The following is a 17357-nucleotide window of genomic DNA, read 5'->3' on the forward strand; positions in this document are numbered from 1 at the left end:
TGGGTGGCGTCACTTAAGCCTCTGACTCTTGATTTAAGTTCGGGTCCTGACCTCAGGGTTCTGGGATTGAGCTCTGTGTCGGGCACTGTGCTCAGTGTGGGGTCTGCTTGAGATGCTTTCTCCCTCTCTCTCTGTCCCTCTCCCTGCTCACATTCTCTTTCTCTTACGAAAACAGATAAAAATCTTTTTCTTTCTTTTTTTTTTTTTTTTGGTTTTTAAAAAGGATAATTTATATAGGAGAAAAACTTACTAAAGTCTTAATGTTGTGAGATGTGGATAGGTTTCCTCTTTTTGGCTTTCATCTTTCTTTAAGAATTGGTAACAATTATTAATCAAAGTCTGCAGTTTTATAGTTGGTGTTTTATAATGTACTTGTATTATTTTTAGTCATGAATAAGTAAGATTCATATCTGACAGTATTCTTACTAACTGCAAACTGTTTCAGATTTTGGTATTCTTTGTATTAAGATGCTTAAAATCTTTACTTAAATTATTGCTGCTATAGCTACATCTTGTACTGTTTTTAATGTTTAAGAACTTTTTTTTTTTTAAAGATTTTATTTATTTATTTGAGAGAGAGCACAAACAGGGCAGAGGGAGAGGGAGAAGTAGACTCCCCTGCTGAGCAGGGACCCTGACACGGGGCTTGATCCCAGGACCCTGGGATCATGACCTGAGCCTAAGGCAGCTGCTTAACTGACAGAGCCACTCAGGCACCCCATGTTTAAGAACATTTTTAAGTTTGAAATTTTAAGGGGGGTAAGAGGATGGGTGAACTTGGGATGAGCACCAGTTGTTGTATGGATGTGTTGAATCACTATATTGTATACCTCAAACTAATATAACACTGTATGTTAACTAAGTGGAATTGAAATAAAAACTGAAAAAAGAAATGTAAGCTTTTAATATTTATTTTCAGGCCCAAACCTTTATTGTTCAAAGGAGATCACAGATACCCCTCATCTAATTCTGAAAGCCCAGTGGTGATTTTCTACTCTGAGATTGGTTATGAGGAATTTTATAATTTCCACCTTCAGCTTGTGTCAAAAAGCAATGCAGGCAAAATCAATTATGTATTCAGACATTATATACTTGTGAGTATTGATTTATTTTAGAATTTTTATAAATGTTAATTTGCCCAGCATGACCTTAGCACATAAGCTAATAATATCTTCCCTTTATGAAATTATTTGAACTGCTTTTCATCATATCTGTTATTTGTACACAGGAAGTATTTTGCTTGCCTTTCTGAAGAAATATAAAACAATTATGCTTAAAAAATGGCTTTAAAGTTTGCATCCTACTTAAAAATGAACCGTGTAAATTATATATTCTAGATTTAATGTAATCAGGATACTGTGAAACTGATTTCTTATTTTTTTGAAACTGATTCTTGAATATTGTTCCTCTCAAACCTTTTTTTTTGTTTTGTTTTGGAATGTTTTCATTTGATGGAAAAGGAAAGATTTCTAAAGAAATAAAAGCAAGCGGAAATGATTTAAAATTATTTTCTTTTTTAAAGATTTTATTTATTTATTTGTCAGAGAGAGAGAGAGAGAGAGAGAGCGAGAGAGCAAGCACAGGCAGACAGAGTGGCAGGCAGAGGCGGAGGGAGAAGCAGGCTCCCTGCCGAGCAAGGAGCCCGATGTGGGACTCGATCCCAGGATGCTGGGATCATGACCTGAGCCGAAGGCAGCCGCTTAACCAACTGAGCCACCCAGGCGTCCCTTAAAATTGTTTTTAAAATCTTCTGTAACATTTAACATTTAAGATATATATGTAAATATATCAGCCTTTAACTTTTCTGTGTCATAATAAGCTCAGTAAAATTGAGATAAGTCCATACATGTAAAATAAAATTTTTAAATGAAAGTGTGTATGAACAGAAACAGATTTTTTTTTTTTAATATCCAGTTTTTGGCAACTGCTCTCCTTCCTCCTCTGCTTTCTAGGCTTTATTGCTGTTACTTAAGATTAAAATATCTAAAGCACCATCCTCATTCAGGATGGTAGTAAGCCTGTGGCAGTTGTCAGCCCAAACCCTACCTGAAGACATTTAAATTCAATTAAAAATGAACACATAACACACATGGTTCCAACAAAGTACTTTTGGCTTTGAAACCTCATCAGTTTTCAACCCTGCTGTGTGTGTAGGTTCTGGAACTTCCTTTTCTTTTTCTCCATTTCTTCACATGGTTTTGCTACTTTTGCCCTGTCAGCTGTCCCCTCATCTGGTTTTGGAATTCCCATTCCCCTACTTGTGGTAGGATACAAGGATACTTACCCTACTTGTGGTAAGATACATGGTCTGAAGGAGGCTGAAATTCCCATGGAAGTTTAAGTATATTTTGAGTGTATAATCCTAGATGGTGGATATGTGACATTAATATCCTCATGTCTTGTACACTGTGACATGTATAAAGAATCAGATAGTAATGGTGTAATACTCTGCTTGCAGAATCCCAGGAAGGAGCCTGTTTACCTCTCTGGCTATGGTGTGGAGTTGGCGATTAAGAGCACTGAGTACAAGGCCAAGGATGATACTCAGGTGAAAGGTGAATTTGTAAATTAAGACCAATGTGTTTTTTTTAAATGTGAGTGAAAGGGAATTTGTTTCCTTAATGTAAAATAATAGATTTAGGAGTGTGATGAACACTATGTTTGAGTTCTGGTTCTGTTACCTCTGAGTTGAGTGATGTTAAGTGAATTCTGTAGGTCCTAAATTTTTTCTTTGTAAAGTGTAGATAATGTTATATGCTTCCTAAAGTATTCGTGAGGAGAAAATAAGATGTATAAGAAGGTAGCGCAGTGTTTTTGCACAGGAAGTTCAATAATTGTAGCAGTTGTTATTGATTATATATATATATATATATATATTTCACAAATAGCCATTGATTTGTGACCCAATGTAAAATCTTAAAACTCTCTTATACTTAATGAACAGTTTTGTGTTTTTTATTATTTTCTGCATTTGGAATAGTTGATTTTTTTTTTTTTTTGGGGGGGGAATATATTTCCTGTTGTGCCACTCTAGAGTTGTGATTTCATTATTTCAACCACAAGTTTTTTTTGTTTTTTTTTTTTTTAAAGATTTTATTTGAGAAAAAGAGAGAGAGAGAATATGAGCAGAGGAAGGGGCAGAGGGAGAGGAAGAAGCAGACTCCCCACCAAACAGGGAGATAGACATGGGGCTCTATCCCAGGACCCTGGGATCATGACCTGATCCAAAGACAGATAATTGACTGAGCCATCCAGGTGCCCTGAACCACAAGTTTTATGTGTAGTGTATTTCTTCCTTTTGCACTCATTTTAAAGATTAAAAATGATTGGTTTGAGTAAATGGAGGATAGTCTAGTACTTCATCATTCTTATCTCAATAATTATATTTAGGATTATGTTGCCTAATTGCAAATTCCTTAGAATTTTGATACTGAAAAATCCACTGTTTTTAAAGGTATTTTAAAGGTATTAATTTTGAGCTTCTTAACATACAAAATTTTCCAAAAGGTAAGGAGGAAATTCATTTTTACTTTATTCAGAACACAAGATACATTGAAAAACACATTCTGTTTGTTTGAAAAAAACCGTGTAAAATATTCATTGAGGTATTCAGTATTTTAAATGGTATTATAATTTCAGGTGTTTCTAATTTGCTTTACATTATTCAAAGTTTATGAGGTTAATAACATTTTAATTTCCCTTCTAAACAGTTAGATATGTATTTGCTTGTGCTTTATAGGAACTGAGGTAAACACCACAGTGATTGGTGAAAATGATCCCATTGATGAAGTTCAGGGATTCCTCTTTGGAAAATTAAGGTATGGCATATTATTTTGGGAATGCCTTTATTCTCTTAAAGCTCCAGGCTTCCTCCCCTTATAAGCATCATCTTTCTCATTACTGTCCGATTACACATCTCTCATTAGTACTTTATATATGTAATCTGATACGAAGCAGTTACCACTTCACTTACTGTATAGTTTATGATCTCCAGGCATCCAAAGCACATTATTATTAAATGATATTAAGGTGGCCTGCCTATGGCTTTCGTTGATCTCCTTTTCTGGGCCTTGCAGTTGATGACATAAAGTTACATGCCAGTTTTTGATTGACATAATAAGAACATAATTGTTTCACTCAATTTTTCCCAAGAAAATAAGAAATATTTTAAGTGAGAGAGATCCTAGCTGTTTAAGCTAAGCATAGCCTGAAACAATGCAAAAAAGGTACATACAGTTGAAATATATTAGACTTTCCTTTATGTGAAAGAGGATAAAAGATGTTTTCTTAAAAAAAATTGGTAGCCATTTTATGAAAGTATCATAGAAATTTATAGCTGAAAATTCTTCTTAGTTGTTATTTTAAATGTTGTAATTATTTCTATTATGCCTTGGTAATTGTTTACAGTCTGGAATAATTATTTCTGTTACACCTTGAAAATTGTTTAGAGCCCTGAATTCTGCTTTATCTGGCTATCTTAATTAGGACAGCTACAGTGAGGTTTTTTTGGTTTTTGTTCATTTGGGCTTTTTTTTTTTTTTTTTGGTAAAAGAATGGGTCCTGAAGAAATATGTATAGGCCCAGTTTCATGTAGTTGAGCTTTAACATTTGGTCCGGTGAAATGACTTAATCAGATGATAGTTTAGCAGAGATGACTCAGTTCATGTTGAATTTCTGTGTACATGTTCACTTCATCCTATGCATATGCGTGTTTCTTTGTGTTTAACATCAGTTTGGGCCTCATTAGTATGCAGTCAGATTTCGTTTTTATTGATTCCTGATATCCAGAATCTCTTCATATTCATGTTTTTTATGTTTGCTTTTTGGATAGCATTATGATCATATGTATTTAGAGCACAAAATTGGTATGTAGAGTATTGAAGACATTTTCTTTTGTGACCATTTAGAATAGTTATTTAGCTATCTAAAGTAATGGGACCATTTTCTGATATTTTTATCATGAAGAGTTTGTAGTAACTGATTGGAAATGGATTGGTTGGAAGGTGAAGAATCTGAGTAAATATTTTACTTTCTGTATGTGGCATTTAAGAAATATTGAGTTTCTGGCATTTAGAAGAACAGACTTACTCTACCAGCCATCTGTTGTCTGACCTAAATGATAATATCCATGTCTTCTGTTTTACTAGCTTTAAATAGAATGTACTATATTTCAAGATAAAACTGAAGGAAACCCAATAATCTTGGTTAGCTTAAGTTGTATTATTCATGTGATTAGAGGATTTATGAGCATGTAGCTGAAAGAAATCCATTTTGGGACTGACAGTGATATATTTCCAGTTTTATTTTGAGAAGCTAGAAAGATCAGTAAAGTATGGAAAATAATAGAACATACCCATGTACTTAACACCCAGAATTGATGGTTGTAATCATACTTTCTTTTCGGTTCCAAAGAACTATTTATCAAGATTTTTTCCAACATACACCTTCTTTTACTTTAAAAAAAAAAAAAAAAAAAAGAAGAAAGAAAGAAAGGGTAAGCACTACAGGTATAGTTGGGGTCCCCTTTGTCCCCACTCTCAGTCCTAATCCCCATCCCCAACACAGAGAATCACTGTTGTAGTGATTCATTTTTTTAATCTGTAAATTTTGTGGTTTTTAAAATTGTAATTTTCTATGTTAGCTTTCTTTTTTTCTTAAGATTTTATTTATTTGAGAGAGAGAACATGAGTAGGGCAAGGGGCAGAGGGAGTAGACTTCCCATTGTGCAGGGAGCCCGATGTAGAGCTCAGATCCAGGGCTCGATCCCAGGCTCCTGAGATCGTGACCTGAACTGAATGCAGACACTTAAGTGACTGAGCCACCCAGGTGCCCCTATATTAGTTTATTTTTAAGAAAAATAATTGTGCTTTAAATTTTTCCTATATTGTAGGAATTTCCTTATTGCTAAGGTGAAAAATTGGAGCCAACAGCTAATTGTGCTTTGAGAAAGGGAAGGCACATTAATAAGACTGATTTTATGTTTCTTTCAGAGACCTGCACCCTGACCTGAAAGGGCAGTTGAAAGAACTCAGAAAACATCTTATAGAAAGCACCAATGAAATGGCGCCTTTAAAAGTTTGGCAATTGCAAGGTAATAAACATGAAGAGGAATCACTGGCCTACTTTTTGACTACATTTTATGGTATTAAAAAATGTAGAATTTGAAACTCATGTTACTTATTCACCAGATTTTGAGGGTGCCACAGATTTTCAAGATAGAGTGATTAATTATGATTAATCAGAAAAGAGAGGAAGTCCTTTGGGAGACAGATAACACTGTTCAGAAGTAGATATAAAAATAAGTACCATATCTTTATCTGTGTAAACAGATTCGTAAGTTTATAATAGTACATACATGTTTGTTTTAGTCTGTATGTTTCTTTATGTATACATTTCTTGAACAGTGTATCTGTTGAATGTTAAAGACATATTAACATAGCAGGATATATTTTTGCTTTTCTGGTCCAAAGATCTAGTTATCACATTATTATTTTTTTTAATTTTAAACATAATTTACTGAAGTATTTTGCTATATTTTGTGGTATATTGTAAATTCAGAAAAAAGAAAAGGATTCGAGATGGATTTCTCCTGTGCTAAATGTAAATGTTTTAGTATATGCTTTAGTGTTCTATGCAAATATAGCAAGGAATGACAACAGTAAATATTCTGGGGACCTATGAAGTGAATAAAACCTGAAATTACACCATAGGCATTCTCTGAAATGGTTGCATTCTCAAGCATTCTCAGTTACCAAGAAAATTGTGAGAAAAGAATATGTTTTTTTCTTATTTCTCTTTGCATTAGATTAATGCACTTTAAATTGTATCTGACCTTGTTGCAGATCTCAGTTTCCAGACTGCTGCCCGAATCTTGGCTGCTCCTGTTGAATTAGCTTTGGTAGTTATGAAGGATCTTAGTCAAAATTTTCCCACCAAAGCCAGGTAATAAAGAGTAAGGCTCTGACACATTATTCTCTTTGACATATACCTAATTATCTTCATGTTTCCATGAAAAATGAGGCAAGTAAAATATGAAAATGCTTAGAAAATTAGTGTTTTACTACCAGTACCATACTGCTAATGATGCTGTCTTTTTGGGAAGATGGCAAAGATGTTGTGTGGTTGGAGAGACCCATCTAGCTTGTGTCCTTGGCTCTGCCACTTGCTAGTTGCCTGATGTTTGCAAATCAGTGACCTCTCTTTACCTTACTTCCTCAGCAGTAAAATTGAAATAATGATACCTACCTGTCAGGATTGAATGAGTTAACAAAATCTCGTGTATGCAGTTATAACTAATCTAGGGTCTGGCATGGACTATAATGTTTTTGTTCCTGAAGAATTTCATAGACATCATCTTACTCAAACGTGATGAGGAAAACGAGTTCTAGAGGCTGATTTGTTCATGATGACACAATAAGACTTTGAATGCAGCTTTTTTTGATATTGCTTTCAGTTGTATAATTGTCCTCCATATCTTCTAAATAAATGATTTTAAAAATCCAAATTTTTAGAGACTAATGACTTAAATGGTTGCTAGAGTTTTTCTCGAGTAACTGAACAAAGGTGTTTGGTTTCTGATGTGAGATATTTTATAAATAAGTTTGCTTATTTAATTAGTCTTGGAAAATATTTCTTAGGACTTAAAAATCATATAATACATTTTCATTTAGCTCAGCATGCTATTGAAGATATACATTTAGGATTACACCTCCACCAAAAGTGCTCAAATAGGATGAGCAGTCTGTCATCTTAATTTAACATTGGCCTTTAGCCTGTGCACAGTAAAGATCATATATAGGAATGGAGTTACATATATTTAACTTAAGATCCTGCGGATAACTGCATTTTAAAATGCTGTTACTACTGCTACTTTTCTGTGGTATCATATATTGTAATAATGAAAATGTACATACACCTGTATAGAGAAATGCATTTAATTATTTGTGAAGGTGAAGGTTTTTTTCCTATTTACTTTTTTTCATGTATTGAGCAATGTGTTGTTTCATATGTAATTATAGGGAAATTAAAGACATTTATATCAAATGTTTAACTAAATACTAATAACATTTTTATTTCTTTAGAGCAATAACAAAAACAGCAGTGAATTCGGAACTTAGAACTGAAGTGGAAGAAAATCAGAAGGTATTACCCAGTGGAAAATTACTATTTTCCTTTCTGTTTTGTATTGCATCTTTAAAGATGAGGAAATCTGAGTTACATCAATGACATTTAATAGTTGTACTCTCCTTTTAGTAAAGGTGGTGGTGGTTTATTTCTGTAATTTTTAAAAATATTAAAAAATTTTTTTTTTTTAAGATTTTGTTTATTTACTTGACAGACAGAAATCACAATTAGGCAGAGAGGCAGGCAGAGAGAGAGGAGGAAACAGAGAGCCCGACGTGGGGCTCGATCCCAGGACTCTGGGATCATGACCTGAGTCGAAGGCAGAGGCTTTAACCCACTGAGCCACCCAGGCACCCCTAAAATATTTTTAATTTTTAATCAAAGTTGAATATGAGTACAATTCAAACATCAGGGATGCCTGGGTAGCTCAGTTGGTTAGGTGTCTGACTCTTGATTTCAGCTCAGGTCATGATTTAGTGGTCCTGGGATCAAGCCCCGTGTCAGGCTCTGCACTCAATGTGGAGTCTACTTGTCCCTTCCTCTTCCTGTGCTCCTCTCCCCACTCACTCTTGCTTGTTCATGGGCACTGTCTGTCTCTCTCTCTCCTTCTCTCTCAAATAAATAAATGAAATCTTTAAAAAATCAGATGGTAGGGTGCCTGGGTGGCTCAGTGGGTTAAAGCCTTAGCCTTTAGCTTAGCTCATGATCCCAGGGTCCTGGGATCGAGCCCCACATCGGGCTCTCTGCTCGGCAGGGAGTCTGCTTCCTCCTCTCTCTCTGTCTGCCTCTCTGCTACTTGTGATCTCTGTCAAATAGATAAATAAAAATCTTAAAAAAAAAAAAATCAGATGGTGCCACCACTTTGTTTAGATAAACAGTATCCTCCTAAAATGACTTACTTCCTATTTTGTCCCCCTTACCAGAAGTATTTGCTTTGAACACTTAGCTAATTGTTTTGATATTTATCCCCATATTTCTAGCAAGTTTGAGTTGGTACAGTATTTTCCAGTTTCAAACCTTGTATCTTGGCCTCCATTACAAGGATAAAGTTTAACTTTCTTTCACTGCCCCTCACCCCGATGTCTGCCATTACTCCATATTGGTACTCTCCAATTTGTGTGTATTTATGTTGTGATTTTATCAATTTTTGTTCTGCTCCACTGTGGTCTGGTGGTTCTTTATGTCTAGGACATTCCAGTTATCCTGGGACCTTGCTTTAATCTCTTTTGTTGTATCTCCTATTCTTGGATACAAAGGCTTATTTTTTTAGTATATGTGCTGCCAAAGCGAGCACACCAAGGCTTCTTCTTTTTTGTTTTGTTTTACTCCCTTATTTTGATGCAGCACATCATTCTTCATGAGAAAAGTTGCATGCAAGGTAAATTTCAAACTCTGAGAAATAAATTTCCCATTCCTTTTTTTTTTTTTTTTTAAAGATTAGTTAATTTATTTGAGAGAGAGAGAACACAAGCAGGGAGGTGGGCAGAGGGAGAGAGAGAAGCAGACTCCCCACTAAGCATGGAGTCTGATGCAGGGTTTGATACCAGGACCCTGGGATTATGACCTGAGCTGAAGGCAGATGCTTAACCGACTGAGCTGCCCAGGCACTCCTCCATTTCTGTTTTTTAATGCTAACTTTACTGGGTATAGAATTCTAGATTGGAAGTCAGTTAGAATTTTTGTTACTGGACCAAAGTGGGTCTGCTCTTTGGTGAGTTATAGACAGAGACCATACCAGGTGGAGTTGCCTCCAGAGGTGATCTTTTTTTGTATAAACAGGGAGATCATGGGAAATAATTTAGAAAACTGTGACAGTTCCAATAGGGATAAGTTGTCTCCTTTTATTAGGGTTTGGGATGAATATTCCCCAAACCAGGGACTTTAGCATTGTAATGCACCTGAGGATGTAGAGCACTCTCTGATTCATCTGCACAGTTACCATCCATTATCCTCAAATGTTTCTTTTTCTGTTCCAGCAATTTTTTAGTTTCTAAAAGATTAAATTGACAGAACCTTTTTAGGAGTTTCCAAGTTCAGTATGTCATTCCTGAGTTCAGTGGGTCAAGGGAGACAGTTTGAAGGCAGTTGGTTCTTGGAATTTTGGTTTCTATTGTGGTTATTGAGAAATCTGAGCCCTTGGTATGAGATCTGTTTTTTCTTTCCAGAATCATTCAGGATCTTTTCTTTGTCCCTGTAATCTGATATTTCACAGTGCTGTACCTTTTAAGAAAATCTCTGTACTGTTGGGTGGATGGTGGCCCCTCCAAATCTGGAAAATAATTTCCTTTAGTTTTGTGAAATTTGCTTGAATTATTTCTTTGCTTCATTCCCTCTGCTTTCTCTCTTTTGTTTCCCTGGACTTCTTCATTTTTAAGGTATTGCGCCTCCTCCACTAGTTTGTTCTAATTAAAAAATACATATTATTTCCTATTTTCTAATTCTTTTATGTTTTATTTTTAAACTTCCTGGGAAAGATTTTCAACTCCTTTGTTGGTATTTTTCCTTTATCTTTTAAATCTTTAATTAACAGAGGTTATTGTTTCTAGATTCTTCTTTTTGTGGTGTTCTTAAATCTTTCTAAAGCTGTCAATGATGCATGTGTATGTTTTCTTCTCTCTTGCATCATCTGTTTTCTCTTAAGTTAACTTTCTTTTTGTCCTCTTAAGTTGACTTTTCTTTTTGGTCTCTTGTCCTTAATGTTAGAGGCTTTCCTTACATGCTTTGTGATCCACTGCTCTTATTGAAGAGAATGAGGCAGTAAAGAGCTGATGGGAAGCCTTAAGGATGAAGCTTTTTGACTATAGGCTCTCCTGGTATGGCCATTTCCTAATTCATCCCAGTGTCAGTATCCTCATACCTTTCCTCTTGCACTGTTAAGTCTCCAGAAAAGGATCTTCAAATCTTCTGCCTGGAGGGTGAAGTCTGGCTGCCTGCCTGGTAGAAGCCCAGTAGGAAGAACATTTGGGATATTTTTGCTCTGTTCCCGGTTTTCAGTATGGGATCCCTGCCCTCAGTTGTGCTTCATTTTCCCACGTTCTCAGATTCTTTCTTTCATTCTTTCCAGGGAATGAGACTTCATTTTTCTGGAGTAGAGGGAGTCATGACAGTAGTCACCTTACTGTGTGAAATCAGCAAGGGAGTCTGAGGGCTCTTATCTTTAAAAAGCTGTCCATCAGAAATAATTTTTTAGCCTAGTGATTGCCCCCTCACACGTGTGTTCTTTGTGCTGTCAATTCTTGCGCATTTTGAGTTTCACAGGATAACTTGTGGTTTCTGTTGGCTTTTCCCACTGTTGGTCTGGCATTCAGCTTTCTTGGGGTTACCAAGACAGTTGCTACTCAGGCATTTCCTTTCTACCATCTCAAAATTAATTTTCTTTTTACTTTTTTGTTCTCTTTGTTGTTGTGGATTTATTATTACAGTCCCTTTTTAGAAAACTGACATTTCAGTAGAGTTTCACGAGGGAAACTTAAGTTCAGTCTACTGTCTTTACCCCAGATTTTTTAAACCTTTACATATGAGATATTAATTAATTAAATAGGTCTGAGGAATAAGTAAACTAAATTTCTCTCAAATATTTACTAAGTTGAAGAAACCTTATTAATAGTTTTTATTTACCCTGTTTTTTATTTCCACAATAACAATACCAATATTATCTGATTTTTATGGCTTCTTTCTCTCGCTAGAGAACAAAACATTAAATTATATAGACTGTAGTACTTCCTGGATTCTTTGTTTTTTTGTTTTTTATTAAATAATTTGTTCAAGTATAAAATACAAAAGTATACAACCCAAGCAAAAGTGTGTACAAACCCTCAATCTTTAGTGTGATGAATTTTCACAGAGTGAACTTTACTCTGTTACCAGCACCCAGATCTTTAAATAGGTATGGATAGTTGAGTTTAGCAGCTCAGAATTAGTGTTTCTTATGGTCAGGGGATGGACATGGAGTTTTTTCTTTCCCATGTAAGAAATTCCAATTCTGAATTGATGCAACTCTCCATTTTTCCCTTATTTTACTTGCAATTTAATCCTTGCAGGGCAAAGAAGTAAAAGCTATGTCTTCCTCATTGTTTTATGCTTTACCCATGCAATACTGGACCTTAAAGTTTACTTCTCTAAGTCTGATGACTATTGGGAAATGAAGGGAGCTCAGTAGTCCCTGTCCTTCTTCTCTCAGCCCTGTGAGAACTAAGGGTTTAAGTTCTGTCGCTAGTATCTGAGTAGTTTCTTCCCTTTGCTGTGTGGATTAGCTCCCTGTGGTGTGAAATATGAGTAGTAGTCCCAGTTTCCTTGGGAGGAAAGAATAATTAAATGGAAAGATAGAAGTCAACAGAAGCTACAGCATAGCATCGAAGCAGTGTCTCTGATGGGTCAGGCAAGTCTGAAGGGCTGCAGGGACTGCACAGTCTCCTGTGTGTCAGGGAGTAACCGTTTCAGGGAGCAGCAGTTGAAGGGCTCTTGGAAACCAGGTCTTGGACAGCTAGGTTGCACGTGGGAGCTGTCCTCAGGGATAATTAATCAGTTTCCTAGTGTGCATTAGTTTGAAGGTTTAAGGGAGGTGTGGGGTTTTGAAACCCTTTTAGATTAGATCCCTGGAGTTCATTGAGAAGGCACAGCTGTTAGTGACTGCTGATCACCACCTTGGTTGGCATCACAAACAGGAAATAGTAATAGAAGTCCTTTTTTATGAAAAGTGACTCTCAGCACTTGGCTTATTCAACCAGTCTCCCTCCTTCTCCTTCCCCTGATATTATAGGAAACAGTTATATTAATCGTAGTTGGAAGGAGGAAGGGAGGAGAGGTATATTTCATATGAACTAGCAGTTTCATTACAATGCAGTAAATACTGAGAACGGTCTATGGGAGTGCATAAAAGGAAATCTTAACCCAGCCTTAGGGTTTCCTATAATAAATAAGAGGATGCAACATCTCTACATATAAAAGAGTCAGAAACATGGAAATTTTGGTTAAACATTCTCCTTGTTCCATAACACTTTTTTTTTTTTTTTTTTTTTTAATATTTTAGTATTTCAAGGGAACTTTAGGATTACAGCCTGGAGATTCTGCACTGTTCATCAATGGACTTCATATTGATTTAGATACACAGGATATATTCAGGTATGGATAATATTTTTTAGTCTCGGAAAGGTTATTTAATGTTAGCTCCTTATAGTATGTTCAGATTGTCCTACTTGAGGTGGCATGTTGCAAAGCCTAATGGCTTACCAGGTGCAGTGAATAATGAATCCTGAGTCATGAGTTGGATGACTGGGATGAAGATGATAATACTGTCATTTGTTATCATAATGTGTATTCAAGGCCTTGGACATTGAAGGTCTATGTGTCTTTTGAGGATGCCCTTTTAGAGCTATAGTTTTTTACTTATCCATAAAAAAAGAGAGAGTGTGAACAGGCTCTTTTACTTCTGGAAACTGTGTGAAGTAAGTTTATCCAAAATGCTGCCTCTGCATCCCGTGTCTCAGAAAGTGTTCCATCTTACATTATATTATTTAAATATCTCGGGACACCTGGGTGGCACAGTTGGCTAGGTGGCTGACTATTGGTTTCTGCTCAGGTCATGATCTCAGTTGTAGTTTCAGGGTTATGAGATTGAGCCCCACATGGAATCATCTCCCTTTGTCCCTCCCTTGCTTACTCTCTCCTTTCTCTTTCAAATAGATAATAAATCTTAATCAAAAAAAAAAAAAGTATCTACCCTTTTGTGTTGCTAAAATGTGGTTCAGGACTAACTTGCTCTAAATTGGCCCTATGAATTTTGAGGGTGGGTGGATAGGTAGAATTCAGATTTTGTCCTTGGAATTAATATTGACACAGTTGACACTGTGGCTTCGTAATAGTAAAAACAAAAGCTACTGCTGATGCTTTAGAAGAACCAGTTTCCACAATAAGATATTTTTCACATTAATTATTTTAATTGAGCTCTTACTGCTTTTCAGAGCTGGTAAAAAGTTCGTAAAATTGATGTGGATGTTTTAAAAAGATTGCCCAGATTTGTAATTTTCCTTAAGTAAAAAATATACTCATATCTCTTTAATTTTTCAGAGTTTACAAATTGATTATTTAAACAGTTTTAAGTGATACACAGATAAAAATACTAAGAAAAGTAAAATCTTCATCCTGACTTCTTATTTCTTATTTTATTTCTTATTTCTTTTTCCTCCTCATCTTTTCTACCTTCCGTAGCAAACTTTTACATTGGGTATAAATTCTTCCAGACCTTTTATTGTGTTTGTATATATATGCACCTTGTAGATTGACACTGATGTTGTAACCTATTTTAAATCTATATAATGTAGTTATTTTTTAAAATAAATTTTTAATTATGAGATAATTGTAGAATTATATAGAAATAATACAGAGATGTTACCATAGTGTTTTTTAAAACATGCAATGTAAAAAACACTGAGGATTATTCATCCTCAAATTGTGTGTTAATATTTAGAGATAATTTTATACCTGATAGATACATTGATAAATTTACGTAAGAAGAAAGTCCTACCTACTTCATTCTATATATTTTGACAAGACGAAACAAGGGCAAGACCTCCCTTTTTTGATTTCTCTGCTAGTTTGAACAGGGCATTGAGTTTGAACTGATAAATTTTTTTCATGGTGAGTTTTTTTTTTTTTTAAACTTTTTCTACTAAATACCATTTTTTCCCCCCAGTCTGTTTGATGTATTGAGGAATGAAGCTCGTGTAATGGAGGGTCTGCATAGACTGGGAATAGAAGGCCTTTCTCTGCATAATGTTTTGAAATTGAACATCCAGCCCTCTGAGGCTGACTATGCTGTAGACATCCGGAGTCCTGCTATTTCAGTAGGTATTCTGTTGGAGTGTCCAAGGGGCATTCTGGCCAGGCATTTTATATGGTTTTCTCATTTGTGAGAGGTAAGTTATTTCTGCTGTCCCTTATATTGGCATCATAAAGTGATTTACAGCAGCTGCTTATTTGGGACTCTGTATATATAATAAAGTAGTCTCTTAAATCCTCCAAAAACTTGAATTACTATGTCTAATGTGATTAAGATAATGATTTTTCCAGTTTTGTATCCCCGTAGGATTTGGCTGAGCATCTCTTGGGAAAAAGAGTGCTAAGTTTGTATTTTCTCTGTTGCGTACAAGTTCTATGTGATTTTTGTGTATGTTTTTTGGCCAGTATCCTTTTTTAAAAGAATGTTGGTTATTTTGTATGTAAAGAATTTATATAGATTAATATCTGCTGTATTGATATCTCTGAGCCTCTATCTCCTTGTGTGGTCAAAGCAAGATTGGTGTTACAGGTGTGCCTGGCACACCCTTGGCCCTCCTGTCCTTTTTCTCTTGGTTACTGTACTGCATTTATTGTAGGGAATTTTTTTCAAAAGAAAATTATATAGAAGGTAGATGATCATTATTTGAGTTCTCCCTAGGTAATGTAGTTGTTATTTTGATATTCTGTCATTTCTTTTCTTATTAAAAACATCTTTAATTACAAAAGTAAAATTACAAAGAGTAAAGAGATTAGTATAATTAATAACAGTATAGCGCATCATCATACACAGTACATGTTAACATTTAATCATTTTGTGTCAGATCTTGTTTTCTTGGAAGAAAACTCTTGTTTCTGTCGAAGTCCTCTTTCACTTCCACCCCTTTCCTCTCTGCAGATGATTCCTCTTTGGAAGTTGGGGTGCGTTACTCCTGTCCTTTACTTTATTACTTTATTTCCTATTGTATGTGTATTTCCTCCTGTCCCTTACTTTTATTACTTTATTTCCTATTATAGTTTTGAAAATTTGAAAAATGCCATAGCTTTGTCCTTCGTCAGTTTCCTTGTTACTCAACAATTTTGTCAGGACTCACATAGTTTGACCCATACAGATCTATTTTATCCTGTCATGTTTTAATTTTGCTTATTAAAAAAAAAAGAGATCTCTTGTACAATCACAGTTTAAAAGTCAGGACATACAAAAGGCTATGTCATCATACCCATATGTCATCACCAGTTTTTCTCCCTAAAGTAACAGGCACTATCAATTACTTGTGTATCTTTTCAGAAATACTCTGTTTATAGGAAAAAGGTAATACCCACATACTTTGCCACCTTGCCCTTTTTGTAGGAATGTTATTTACTGTTCCCTTTATGGAATTAAGTTGTATCAAATTTTTTGCTGACATAAGCAGTACTGCAGTACTGTATCTTTTTGTACCTCTCTCTTTTTGCATACATGTGAGAATTCATTTGGGGTGGATACCAAGAACTAGAGTACTTTTCCAAAGTGACTGTTTTCTTCTCTAAAGTGCCTGTTCCAGGCACTTTGGGTGAGTTCTAATTGCTCTATACCCTTGCCTGTTCTTGGATATTGACAAACTTTAAAATTTTTTTCAGTTTAATGAGTGTGAAGTTTCACTGTGGTTTTAGTTTCTAATTCTCAGATTACTAGTGAAGATGTAGTACATCTTTCATGTGTTAATTGCCCTGTTGAATTTCCTCTGTAAATTTCTTCATATCCATAGCTTATTTTCATTTCTCATATGTTGCAAACCTTTTTTAATTGATATGTTAGATTTCTATACATAGCCTTGCTACTAGTCCTTTATTGATTTTGTAGGTTGCAAATATCTTCTGTTCTGTGACTTGTGTTTTAGTCACTCATCTTATCTTTGTATTTTTGAAAATGGTCTTTCCCTTGTGATTCTTCTTAAAATCATTTCAAGTCTTACTGTTATTTCTGGTAATTTCACTAATAGTGACTAAAGTGTATGCATCATGTTGTGCTATTCTTTTCCTAGTGGATCAACAACTTGGAGGTTGACAGCAGATATAATTCATGGCCTTCTAGTCTACAAGAATTGCTTCGACCCACCTTTCCTGGTGTTATCCGGCAGATTAGGAAAAACTTGCATAACATGGTGCGTAAAACTACTTATTGCCTGGTGATGAGCTCTGTTTCTCCCTTGCCTTCTCCTCTACCTTTCAGCAATATCTAGACCATTCATTTCTCTCCTGTACTAGCTGCTTCTCCCACCACTATGACTACTAAATATGTTCTTCTTCTACTTCCATATTCAAACTGAAGGGTTTTTAAATGTCTTGATCATGTGTAAGGCTGTGAGATGTCACAGTAGCAATAATGTCTCCATCAGCTTGTAAAGAAATGTTCCTTATCCTTAACCTGAAAGTTTAGACTGTGTTGTTTTAGTTTTTTAAGATTTGTTTATTTTAGA

The 17357-nt window shown here is 35.2% G+C and overlaps 1 protein-coding gene across 2 annotated transcripts in view; it reads left to right on the plus strand.

Moving 5' to 3' along the window:
- Nucleotides 1-17357, plus strand: part of UGGT1 (UDP-glucose glycoprotein glucosyltransferase 1) — a 120597-nt gene that overhangs the window by 27858 nt on the left and 75382 nt on the right. For both annotated transcript variants that reach the window (XM_032843172.1, XM_032843173.1), the window contains exons 6-14: nt 920-1094; nt 2459-2555; nt 3740-3818; nt 5991-6091; nt 6843-6942; nt 8082-8142; nt 13154-13245; nt 14816-14966; nt 16923-17042. In XM_032843172.1, the coding sequence (XP_032699063.1) occupies nt 920-1094; nt 2459-2555; nt 3740-3818; nt 5991-6091; nt 6843-6942; nt 8082-8142; nt 13154-13245; nt 14816-14966; nt 16923-17042 (976 nt within the window). The remainder of the gene's footprint in view (nt 1-919; nt 1095-2458; nt 2556-3739; nt 3819-5990; nt 6092-6842; nt 6943-8081; nt 8143-13153; nt 13246-14815; nt 14967-16922; nt 17043-17357) is intronic.

Source organism: Lontra canadensis, unplaced genomic scaffold (assembly GCF_010015895.1).
Source record: "Lontra canadensis isolate GAN:19392208 unplaced genomic scaffold, GSC_riverotter_1.0 scaffold136, whole genome shotgun sequence".
Lineage (NCBI taxonomy): Eukaryota > Metazoa > Chordata > Mammalia > Carnivora > Mustelidae > Lontra > Lontra canadensis.